Below are 13,461 nucleotides of genomic sequence, written 5' to 3' on the forward strand. Positions count from 1 at the left end.
TGTTGTGCACACAAATAGAAAAAAAAGTTTATTAGCGTAATTTTTTTTTTTATATTGGCAGCTGCAGACTTCTATTCTGATCACCTTATTCAAATTAAAAATATGTAGCAGAAGTATTGACACTAAAATGTTTTCCATGCATGTCCTTCACCAGAATCCTGCCTTATTCCAACAGGATATGGAAACAACCAACACACATTGGCTAAAGAATTACTGTAGACATGAGACAGGACAAAAAGATGATAACAAACTTCCAGGAAATGTCCAAGAAGTTAGAATAATTCTTTAACTATCTGCCAAACCACTTTTTATATACACTTCTCTGACATTGAAATGAGATAAAGATAGAAATGAAACATCATCTTCAGTCAAAAATCTTGGAATAAAGCAGGATTGGAAAGTACAGAATGTGTGCTGGTCTAGACAGTTCACATGCACACACACACACACACACACACACACACACACACAGGCCCCCCTCCACTCATCTTGACTGCTTAATTATCACCCGTCACCCAGATCCTATAATTATGACCCTTAAAACAGACAAAGCTCACCCGTCGTGATCTTTCCCCTTGTCTCTCCCACGTTCTCTCTTCTCTCTCCATATGTCAGTGTCTCTCCTCCCTTTTCCCATCTGTTTCCATCTGCTCATGTCCCTATTAGGGTCAGACTGATATATGGGTCCGACAAAGGCCTTTGATTTAAATGATGTGTGTATGTGTATGTCCTAATTAGACTTTGACTTACTGTGCAAAGATTCTGTCATTTCTCACTGATATTTTAAGTTGGTTGGTAGAATTATTCCACTTTCCATTCCATGTTTTTTGAATTTATGTCCTAACCTGAGAGTGAGAACTGCAACATGAAGCAGTCTCTGGTGTGTGTGTGTGTGTGTGTGTGTGTGTGTGTGTGTGTGTGTGTGTGTGTGTGTGTGTGTGTGTGTGGAGTATTTGGCTATCCTGGTTGCTAACTTTTCTTTCATTTTTGTCTTTTATTCTCCCTCTCCTCTTCTGTGGCTGCTTTCCAAACCACGACTGTAGAATATCGTGAGTAACTCTTTCAACCGCCCCCTGCTGTTCTTCCTCGTTGCTCTTCCTTTTTCTTACTCTGTCAGTTAGGTAACATGTCTTCAACCCTTCTCCTCATGTGGCTTTGTGCTACTCTTTCTGCTGTGTCCTTAACCCCCCGTCGACCTCAGTGTCTGCTGGACTGAGTATTTGTGCAGGGAAGGTACTGTACAGCAGGGATGAAATGAATGCAGTCATCATGAAAAGCATATTGGTCAGAGCAAAGACATTTTCATTGTGGTGAAATCTGCACACTTATGTTTTTGTTAGCATGTAGCTTGATCTGCATTTAAAGCAAACGTTACAACAACAGTAGCATCATTAGGTAAGGGTCATTAGTCAGATATCAAAACTTTCACATTGTGAGAAAATATTTAATAGCAGTTTGTAATTATAACCATAACTGGACCACCACTACCAACCGTTTAGCAGTATTAATAAATATAGCACCAGTTTTGAATGTCTTGTAATGTAACATACCACTAATATAATATCTCAATATCTTACTTATTTTTTATTTAGAAAACTGGCTCATTTTAATGGTTTGAAAAGGAAATAGAAGTGTGGGAGAACCTCAACATCAACATTATCTTATCTGATTCCTTTCATGTTTTGGACAACTTATCATCTTAAATACAATGTAGACCACCACATAGGCCTGGAGTTTAATTTACAGAAAATACTGTAATTGTAATTTACATTTTAATTGGTCAGAAAAATCACTATTATATCCAAATTGTTCAGCCCAAGCTGTTGTTAAGCTGTTACATCAACCTGCTGTCATCAGGCTCTCTACTTTTGTTGAATTTCACAGTTGAACTTGAAGTAATAACATGGTTTTGTATATAAAACAATGCAGCATGAAGTATTATATATTAATATCACTAAAGAGTTTCCATCTGAAATCTAAGACATACTGCATAATTAGCATGAACAATCAGGGTTATTACCAGACGGTTTGCCAGCCTACTGTAATGTAATATTTCTCCTCTAAACACTTTGAATTTGGCGGGAATCTGCTGGATTGCTTAATGGCACAAAAGAGGAAAAGGGCCTTCATAGTTTCTGGTGATGGCAGATGGTGGAAGGAGTGACGGGCTGAAGGAAGAGTCACTTCCAACATGTTCATCTTTTTTCAGGGAGAGGGAACAGAAAGTGACGAAGTTCACGAGGGAGAAAATGTATAGTAGTGAAGCACAGGAAGGGCTATGAAGGCTCCTGGATAATAAGCACTGTACAGACTCCAGTGACTTCAGCCCGTTGTTTGCAGAGCTCATCAGCCGTCTGTCAGTCAAAACCAGACTGCAGGACATGATTTGATTTCTGACATACACTGTCACAGATGATTCTCATTATGTCTGACATCCTGTCAGAGCCATTACTGTCCCCTCTGGGAAAGGCACACCCACACTGACCACATTACACACTGCTAGAATGACAAATAATACACATCAAGACAGGTACACACATTTAAATTAAATCATATTAAAGACTCATACAGTAGATGACAGTCAATCATTAATACGAGGAATTGGTTGAAGTCAGATTGGATAGGCAGGATGGGCAGTTTCTCTTCTTGTAGATCCCTATCTTACATTGTGGTCCAAGTGTGTGTGTGTGTGTGTGTACTTTGTAAGAATGTGCACAACGTCTTCTGCCTCTGGTGGATAAATCGTCCCTGTGCTGCTAACTCTAACCACTCCGCAACTCCAACCAAACCCTTCACTAACTTTTATGGATCTAAAACCCCTCACCTTCAACCCCTTTTTTTGTTGCCCCACCCCGCCCTGACTAGAACTTTATATTTATGCCCGAACCCAACTAAACCCAAAGGGCTTAAGTCTGGTCAATTTCTATAAACTCTCTGGCATTTCAGGCAGGCCTAGTTCACAAAAACTCTCACTCAAAGCCAAAACTATGAGACTATTAGTACAGTATAGACGATTTCTGAGTTAAATCAGATAAGTTCTGCAAAGGTTATTCACCCCTTGGGTCAGTTTGGGTTCAGACAGAAATTCTTTGGTGTTAGGTCAGGCGTAGCTAAAACGTAAAAATTTTTATTTCCCCACAAAACCACTTAACACTTTGACGTCCTGGCAGGGCTTTCCGAGGCATTGCTGAGAGAAAGAGGAGGAAAAGAGAGCAGGAGGCAGCTACCATGATGGAGAGGTACCATGTCCTGGCTGTCCTGTCCTGTCCTGTGTGGTGCTAGACCCTGTTATAGTTCCCCTGTCACACTGCAAAGAAATACCCTCATCATCAGTCTCATATCAGATCTGATTTTCAACCTTATCTCTACGTATACTGTACATTTCCAGTACAGATGTTTCACACAACAACTTTTCCAGTGGATTATAAACCCTCCTGTTGCTGGTAGGCTTTTAATTTGAAACAGACACAGAAAACAGTGAGTTTCAGAGGCTGTAATTTAACATCACTCAAAATCTGCAAACAGGTACAAGTGATTGGAGTTAATTATGAATACAGACAGTATTTCTGTTAAAAAGAGACAGCAGCAGAGCGCTGACTCTGTAATGAACATTATGTTTACCATGTGTGTTAATTGAGTAAGTTACAGTATGTTGTAACAGTCCTATACTGTATGTACACTGTTATACTGAACCTTGGGTACGGAAAATACTCTCTTCTGACTGGCAGGTGGACATGTGTCTTTCTGACTGTTCTTACATTATCATATGTAGAATTTTGCGGTGGTGAATCGAGCCTGTGAGACACAGTGAAAGGTTGTGAAATGGTGAACGTAGGCGAGTCAGCACAGTACATGGAGATAAGGTTGTGAACACTCGTGATTCCAAGTAAAAGTTTTCCAGCCCGTTTTACAAAGTTCTGGATGCTGTGACTCACCTCACATGGGGATAGCAAAACATAAAAAATAACACTACTGCTGCTAATAATAGTCACCATCATCATTATAATCATAATAATCCTTCATCATATCTAGGGAGCTGACTGTTGCTAATGAATTAAAACAACATCAATGCTATTGAGTTAGCTACTTTGACACAATACTTGTAATAAGTCTGCTTACTTGCTTTGTTTCAAAAGTCTTTATCATTGGATGGATCGCTCAGTTACAAAGTCACATGATGACAGCTGAGCAAACTCTATCTACTGATGAAGACAGTGAGATGTTTTTGAAATCTCAAGTGGCCCTTGAGTTAAAGTTATTTGACAAAATAATTGTCAGAATCATTTGAGAATGATCTTTTTTACATTCTGTCACTAACTTCTAGTTATCAGCTCACCACGTTGTACATTTAGCTACAAGAGACAAGATGAACAACATAAACATTTCAAAGACTACAAATAATATTGAGCATATAAACAAACCGCTAAAATGTTTAATCGAGCTCGTTATCATTCGTCTTGATCATGTAGTGACACATTTAACAATATTCTTAATTTAATTATCATCACAAGTAAGTGAAATGATGTCATGCTACAATAAAAGCATGATTTCCTTTCTTCATGCAAACCCTGCAGACTTCTTGATCCACTGCTACATCATACTGGTGAACATTTATCGTGCTTTCACACAGTAAATAAAATATTTCTTGCACTCTTGTCCTCAGCTGCTGTTAAAGGGCCATCACAAATCTCTTAATGGTATCCTGTGGTGTGTGTGTGTGTGTGTGTGTGTGTGTGTGTGTGTGTGTGTGTGTGTGTGAGGTTCTGCGTGGCAGGTTTAATCAGTGTTTCTCACTGAACACTGAAGTGTAAAAGTGAAGTCTATCAATACAAGGCCGTAGCTCACTGCTCTGTGGCTGGCACTCGCACAGTGAACGAATTGATCAATATTTGGCAATAGACCTCACATCCACTGAGGTTGAAACATGCCATTCGTTGTTTGAGCCTGTGTGCTTGAGTATGTGTGTATGTGTGTGTTTACAAGTTCTTCAGGACCGTGTACATACACACAGACTATCAGAATACGATGCTTTTAATAGAAAGGTACATCTCAGTTAGTTTCACAAATCTAATTATGCATGTTTGAATAAGCAAGACTTTTGCGTTTTGGAAAGGTCACAGCCAGATTGAGAGGGTTGGGTGAGATAGCTGCACACACACACACACATATTCATGCACACACACTGACATGAATTGCACTCTTGGCGTGTGGGTGTGAGTGATTTTAAAAGCTGTTGTCACTCAGTAAAAAAAATACAACGCTGGCTGACAGATGGATCCCCCTCTCGTCTGAGTCATCCCTCTATTTTAGGCTCTGCCTTCACTACTCCTGCATCAACACTCATATTGTTCTTTGGAATGCCTTGAAACTGCAACCTGGATACAAAACAGCTTTGGATAAAAAAGAAAATCACATGGGAGGGTCTGTGCTTTGCGTTTTATGTCGGCACTTTGATGAACCTCCCTGCTGTTTGGTTAGGCTTACACTAATATATCAGGTTGGTGTTGTTTTTAATTAATGAGACCGAGGCTTCCAGTTTAACGGTGGTGTTGGGTGTTATGGAGTGGCACGAACAACAGCGGGGTGAAGCCGGCGATAAGTAACCACGGTGGTGGGTCTTATTAAAAATAATGAACTGTGGGGTTGTGGACTAGTCATATCTGTTGTCACCAATCTTGTCACAGTTTCACATCAGTAAATTTTAATTTAGTTCACCTTAGAGCGCCATCAGCCTGTAGACACAAAAAACGTGTGTTTAATTGAAATGGACAGAAATCTGAGTGGACACACTGGGTCCAATATAATCATAATAAGGAAAAATGTCTCCTACATCATCTAAATAGCTCTTTAAATGCTTATTTTTATTTGGTGGATGACTTAAATGGTTTGGGGATTAGCAAAATAGATATTGACTCATTGTCTGTCCTTCCACTAATCCATTGAAGGAGGGGTTGGGCAATATTGCCAAAACAATAAAATATCTATTTTTGAGCAGATAGCTAGCAAGCTAACATTAGCGATGTGACTCTCCTCACCAGAGATGATGCTCATCAACAAACCCAAACCGAGGGAGCAGATCTGCATGCAGTGTTTTTTTAGTCTGTTCCTCTTGCAGATGTGAGATTAGCCAGAGTCAACCAGCCACATGGAGCCCCGACATTCATGCAGATATAATGTGACTATTCACATGCAGTTTACAGGACTGCAGTGACTCAGAACCAGTTCATGTACCCAGCTATCACTGACATTAGCTTTTGACTGAAAGTGACCTTTTTGTGCACATTGTAATAACTCAGTTTTCATGATGTCGACATTTTCACATTGTTCAAAAGTACACTAAATTATTTGAATGAATTTGATGTATGGAAGGTGTACTCCAATAATTCAGTAAAGTTGGGGGACTAGCAAGAGAAATTTTAAAAAGAACAGTTAAATTTGAAGCTCTAGAGGCTGAGATGCCCTGAGTTTTAGTCCCATAATGCCTGAATCCTACATTTTCCATAATGCAACTCAACAGTGTCTCTTTGTTGGACCCTCTCTGCCTTTCAAAAATGCTCCCAGTTTCAAACAGGATCCCAGTTTCCATTAGAAATGTGCACGCTTTAAGCCCAAACTGAGATAACCTCCAGTGACATTACTTGGATTATCTTCTCTGACTTTAAGCTTCTTCCAGTGATATAAAAAATTCTGCTCCCATTACAAGTAAACTGATCTTGATATGTAAAATCTGTGGAGTGTCCTTTAATCAACTATTCATTTTACCACCAGTCATTTTGAAATACTCGATCTGAGGCTTTCTGATATAAGATGCTAACCCCATGGCTTCACTTCAAGAGTAACAGAATCAAGCACAAGCGATAAAAATGTAAGTGAGTGCAGGGCATGCTAGCACTACACTGAACCATCACATTCAGACAAGCCTTGATGAATAATAAAAAGCTGTTTTAGGACCAACATTGTTCCATTTGGTACCACTTAAGGCAGTTTCTCCATTCTGTTTCCCCTTATTTCATTTTGTTTCGCTTGTTCTCACTTTGTCCCACTCCTTTTCTCCAGTGGTAAGAATCATGAATCATGAATAATGCATCACCTGATATGAAAAAAAAAACAAAAAACTCCAGCCATTTGTTTGTGATCAGTAGTAATGTGCAGGAGTAATGCCATGCAGGCACCCAGCTGAGCAGGGAAAGAAAGGGAGGACGAAGAGGGAAGAGAGTCGACTAAAAGACGAGAATTCAGTCTGAGATTTGAAATGCTGATTATGGAACAACAGTCGAGCCTTTTAAATGAGTCCAACAGTTCTCTCTTGAGAAAAAGTTACGACACATCTGAGTAACTTCAAACACTCATCATTTAAAACACAACAATGGCTTTAAAGCACTACAGAGCACTAAATAGGGAGTTTGGCCTGATGTATAATAAAAGGAATGGTACCAAACCTCAGTATCACAGCTGTCTACACAAGCCACATAACAGCTCACATTTCATTCACTCCACAAACAAATCTATTTCTTTCTTGTTTATGCAGAATAACTACAGTGATTTTGTAGTGCAGACACAGGTGTAGGACTGGAACTGCTGCTGTGCTGACGTGCTGCTTTCACTGCACAGCCTGTGGAGACAGTGGATTACATGTTAGCACACAGTTTATGTAGTAATTATCAGGCGTTGCTTAAAAACTAAAAAGATGAAAAAACAACAATTAGTTGTGTAAATTTTTTCAAATTCTAAACTTTTAAGACCCAGTCACACTAGCAGGTGACACAGCAAAGTTCATCCTCGTGTCCTTGTGAAATAGGACATGCTAGAAGCTTGGCGAGCTAATGGCTAGCGCTAGCACTAGTCAGTCACCTTCACAGTTACAGTAGATCTCATAGCTAGCTAGTTTGCTAAAAGTTAGTTAACAAGTTCATTAACTTGATCATTAATGAGACAATAAATTCATAAGTGTCTAAAAACCACGTGTTTACCCGACATCAAAGATAGGTGAGGTCACTGTAGCAACGCTTCAGTCAAGTTTTAGCGTTACGCTAGCTCCAGTTTGTGCATTATACTGTATGTATGAACATATTCACAGAGCTAAGCATCTGATTACCTCTGTTCTGAAAGTATCTCCAGTATCCTAAAGGACTCTTTTAACCAGTTGGATGAAAAAATATTCTGCCCGCTGCTTAAAAAGTTGCAAGCCTTTTTTTATTTTTTTATCCAGATAGTCATAAATGATCTCCTTGCCGGATAAAATATGGATATAATGGATAATATTATTTTATATGTTTAAATTTCCATTGTTATGAAAAGATAATAGAAAACATCCATATAGACAAATATAGCTGAAAAAAACAAAAACATTTAAATTTCAGTCACATTATACAAATGGAGCAAGAACATAAGTCATTTCCAGCCACCATCTTTGTTAAGGAAACAGAGTTACAACTTGGGAAAGTGTAAAAATCTTTAATATTGTCCAGCAGATTATATATATCAGCAAGCTGGTCGGGGTATTGCTGGGTATTTATTTTTCAGAAAAATTGACGCTCAGTATTTATACATGAGAGGCACAATGAGTTATTCTCTAGCATCATGTATGCTAACGCATTAGCATGTGCACAGGACAGAGCTTCTACTGGAGACTCACAGGTGATTTTGTTACCAATATTCTTGTCACATGTTTAGTACAAAAATCCCAAAAGGATGAAGTGATGGTTTTTTAAAGTAGCACACTGCCTGAGAGCTCTGGTTAGGATTCAGAATCATGTTCTGTCTGTGTTTTCTATTCATCTGTGTTTGTTAGTTTGATATGTTCTTTTACTGCTCTGCTCCTCATTCTTGACGTCTCTGTCTCCTTCTCTTTCCTAAAATGGTAGAAATTTCCGCAAACACCTTAGGATGGTCGGCAGCCGCAGGATGAAGGTCCAGAGTAAGTCTTTCAGTGTATCCGTGTGCTAATGTCAGTGCATTTCCATGCATTCATGCGCTACACTGTGTACCATCATAACCATTGGAATTGAGATTTATCAGAATTTATTTGTGCTTTATGCATGAAGCATCAGCACTGTGCATGTTTATGGGGATATTGTATTACAGTATGCTTGTGAAACCGCATTCCTTAAAATCATTGTTGATGGTCAGTCTACATTTAAGTGTCTAGACTGATGTGTGTTAGTGTGTCTGTTACTGTGACTGTGTAATTGCATTTGCTTTACAAAAAGAATTGTGTCATTTTTCATCATTGATTCTGTAATGGAAAGTTAAAGGGCAATCTGTATCTAACAAGATAAAGTCATTCCCAAATCATGTGCTGTTTCTTCATAAAGATCAGCGCTTCTGTGCATTTGTTTATTTAAAATTTGTGGAGTCACTCTGCTCATTATATTCACAAATCGAGTTTAGCTGACAGTCCTATTCAATTGAAGATTTTTGTCTCATTTGGTTAAAGGGTGGGATCATCATATCTCGACAAACACAAACTGTGTGAGGCAGTTCAGAAGCCAAGACAAAGATTCAGCAAGAAAATGTGCTTATTGTGGTTGGTTCAACTCATCTTGTAGGAAAACTACAAAACACAGTTAGCCTAACAAGTTACAGTCAATGGAAACCCCTTTGACTCTAAGCTGGGAGACAGAGGAATTAGCTGAAAATTGCACCAGTTTTAACTGGGATTGTCACAGTTTTTCTACAAACTAAGATTTATGCCATCAATATAATTTGAAACATAATCATATAATATTTCTACATATTAGTGTGACAAGTGAGACAACCATAGACACCAAAATGAACAATAAAGTAGGACTGGGTGATATGAATGGAACTAACACCTCAATGTCAATATAATCTTATCTCCATATCTCAATAATATACTGTGTATTGAGATATCAATCAAAAATGCCAAACGTTTGCTGGTTCCAAATTTGTACTTGTGAAGATTTTCTGCTTTTCTTTGTCTTATGTGATAGTTAATAAAAAAAAACTTGTTTTGGACTTTTGGTTGGACAAAACAAGCAATTTCAAGACATCACCTGACACATTTAATTGAATATTTGAGAAAATAATCGTTAGTTGCAGTTCTAATCAGAAGTATGCTCTGCTGCACCTGTAACCACGTCTAACAGTGATGTCATGATGTACCGGAGTACACGTCTACATCACTGCAGTAAGATGAGAAGTTAAACCACTAGAGGTCAGCCAAAGTCAGATTTGTATCTGGTGTTGAGTTGCTCTTTTAGAACATTTGTTACTTTTCAATTAAACATTGCTTGGAATCACCAATTTGGACAACATAATGTTAAAAAAAAGAAAACACAACATCATAATTTTACCATAGTAAAATTTCAATGACCTACCTCTATGTTATAAAGCACTGAAGCCATTGATAGGGACACTTGAATCACTTTAGTGTCTATGTTCTTCACAAACACACGAGGTAAACTGATCAACAAGACACAACAACTCTTGATTTCTGGGGTTGATTATTCTTTGGACAGCGTGAATGTGTGTGAGTGACTCTCTTCCTCCCCCTAAATCCATCAGCCTTCGCCGATCGCCGTGCCAAGAGTTTCAGCCGTTCATGGAGTGACCCCACCCCTGTCAAGCCTGACTCACTGCATGACTCCAGAGACAGTGAGTCAATGTTCTCTCAATCGCTCACAAACACGCACAAAAACACAGACAGTTACTCTGCAGTACACACACAGATATGTACATTTACACACGCTTACACATACAAAGCACAGCAGCTCATGTTCAAAAAACGCACATGGAAACACAAGCATACTCTTTAGTATGTAGGAGAATATCGACTACATGCTGCGTACACACACACATGAAAGCACACATTATGTATGAGTGCACCTACAGGCACATGAAAGCTACAGACAGACAAAACAAACACATGTGCAGATACATTAACACAGTTTTTGGCTTTGTGTCTACAGTTAATCTGTTTCAGTTTCTGTTTATGTGCTGCCTGTATCTACGCTGCGTGCGTACTCTCTGTGTACCTGGCTGTTGCCATCCATCCACATAGCCGTCCTCATCTTTCAACCTGTTGCCCATCTGCCTGTTGCTTTGTGTTGTAGCTGTCTGTATCTGGCTGGGGCGCATAAGGAGAGCGTTATTATGTCGTCTGCTGTCTGATATTAACTCGTCCGTTCCTCCCCTCTGTGCTGGAAAAATAAAATAACAGGTGCAACGCTTTTAAACAGTGTACCCTCATCTCAAATCTTGTTTGTGTGTTATCCTTTCATCTCGCCCTTTGTTCCTGTGTGTGTGTGTGTGTGTGTGTGTGCGAGCCAGGTGGTGAGCTTCAGACCTCCTCAGGGACACTAGATGAAGGGCTGGATGAGGATGCCGACTGGGAGGAGGAGAGGGAGATGGAGAGAGCGGCCTGTGAAGGAGAGGACTTCATCCCTCCTAAAATCATGGTGACAACATCAACTTTGAAATTGACTTTGAAGTTGTCAAGTTTTTCATGCATATGCAGCCAATGGTATTGATGCGTCTGTGCACGTTTTCCAATTTTCCACAGCTGATATCCTCCAAGGTCCCGAAGGCCGAATACGTTCCCAACATCATTCGTAGGGATGACCCCTCCATCATCCCGATTCTTTATGTGAGTAGCCATCGACAGCCTTACAGTACCATTGTATTTAGATTGAAGACATTGTGTGCTGTCTTTATTTATGCAGTCCTTCACTGAAATAAAACAAAAAGCAATAGTCTTAGGTGGATTATGAGTTAAGATCAAACATTGCTGTACTTACGTCCTTACCATGAACTACTGTACCAGCCGTGGTAGTGCCAGAGAAAATGCCAAGTCATCTAAATCAAAACTGTTTATCCACTCCCAGCCTGCCAGGATTAGCTTTATAATGGACTTTCATCAGTCTAAGCTGCACTTAGTCAACTTCAGCTTGGAAGCTCAGCTGATAATGAGAATATGATTAGTTTTATAGGTATTCTGTCTTGAACTGTGTTGAACAAGTAGAAATTCTGATCCATTGGTAACGCTATATGAAGTCAGGGGATCACCAACATCAGGAGGCTTCCTCCTCTGTGGGCCATGAATGTCTTCATCAAACCCATCTAACATCTGTGGAGATATTTAAATCTGGACCAACACAGATGGTGTATTGCATGCATTAAATCCAATGTAAGCCCACACACACTGGCAGCATCTTGACATGCATCATTGTGGGTTGACTTGCATCAATGCTTCAGGATATGCCACTCTCTCATTTCTCAGCGCTCAGTAACTCTCCAGAAATGCAGCTATTGTACTCTATTTTCTATACCAAGCATTGACTATTTTTCATCACAAATGAATACAGCTATCATATTATCTAGTCTGACAATCAGAAGCAAAGGCCAGTAAGTGGTGGTTTCGTTCAGTCAGGTATGGCGGGGTTCATTTTCACTGTCACCACTTGAAATCTCTTCTAAGCAGTATACAGATTCATCGCAGTCTGGCTTTGAGATTTTGTTAAGTGGCACCTTGTTCTTTGTCTCCTCAGATGAAAATATAAAGGCAATCATTTCCTGTGTACCAGCTGGTATTTTTCTCCAAGAAGGAGAACAAAACACTAGAAGATTGTAGTGAGATGCAACAGTCTTTCAAGCATTGCCAAAAATCCATCTCCCAATTTTATGTAGACTTAAATGAGCTCATATTTATGCATCCAATTAAATAAATGTTATTATATAAATGAATGATCATTCTAGGGTAGTGGTTCCCAACCTTTCTAGACATGTTAAAGACAGTAATGTCAGGTATGTCGCTCTGTTGGTTGGTTGGTCAGTTGTTCGGTCCACCGCTTTGGTCCATACTGAAACATCTCAACAACTGTTTGCCATGAAATCTGGTCCAGATATTGATGGTGCCCAGAGGATGAATCTTACTGACTCTCCTGACTTTTCATCTAATCAAAGTTTGTACATGTCCTGTGAAATATCTCAACACTTACTTGATTGATTTGCACATAATTTTGTACAGACATTAATGAATCTTGGACAATGAATCCTAATGGCTTTGGTGTTCTCCTGACTTCTCCACTAGTGAAACCATGAGGTTCACATTTATGGTTTGCCATAAATGAATTGTAATAACTAACTTATCTATTTACTCTCCATATAATGGCATCATCACAATTTTATTTTGTCCAATACATTGGTTTATGACTAAATACATGCAAAAAGAATTACATTCCCATCAGCCTCAGCTGTACTCTGTATTTAGAGCTAATGTTAGCATGCTAACATGTTAAAATATGACCATCAACATGGTAAATGTTATACCTGCTCAACATAAGCATGCTAGGGTGACTCTTGTTGTCTTGTGACCCCAAAGCGAAGCGATGTCTACCTCGGCTGTGATTGAATATGTTTATGGATTCACCAAAGAGGGTTTTTTCCTTGTTTTATCAGAATAATTTTGAAAACCCTGAACATGTACAGTTATTCAATAAT

The 13,461-nt window shown here is 39.1% G+C and overlaps 1 protein-coding gene across 4 annotated transcripts in view; it reads left to right on the plus strand.

Annotated features, from left to right (window-relative positions):
* The window catches only part of LOC122989350 (NMDA receptor synaptonuclear signaling and neuronal migration factor-like), a 48,767-nt gene that overhangs the window by 20,093 nt on the left and 15,213 nt on the right, over window positions 1–13,461 (plus strand). The window contains exons 5-10 of one of the 4 annotated variants that reach the window (XM_044362163.1): window positions 1,044–1,049; window positions 3,171–3,239; window positions 8,865–8,917; window positions 10,528–10,617; window positions 11,293–11,420; window positions 11,525–11,608. In XM_044362163.1, the coding sequence (XP_044218098.1) occupies window positions 1,044–1,049; window positions 3,171–3,239; window positions 8,865–8,917; window positions 10,528–10,617; window positions 11,293–11,420; window positions 11,525–11,608 (430 nt within the window). The remainder of the gene's footprint in view (window positions 1–1,043; window positions 1,050–3,170; window positions 3,240–8,864; window positions 8,918–10,527; window positions 10,618–11,292; window positions 11,421–11,524; window positions 11,609–13,461) is intronic. The other 3 variants (XM_044362181.1, XM_044362171.1, XM_044362190.1) reach the window with 3 other exon arrangements.

This window comes from Thunnus albacares, chromosome 2, assembly GCF_914725855.1.
Source record: "Thunnus albacares chromosome 2, fThuAlb1.1, whole genome shotgun sequence".
NCBI classification, from domain to species: Eukaryota; Metazoa; Chordata; class Actinopteri; order Scombriformes; family Scombridae; genus Thunnus; species Thunnus albacares.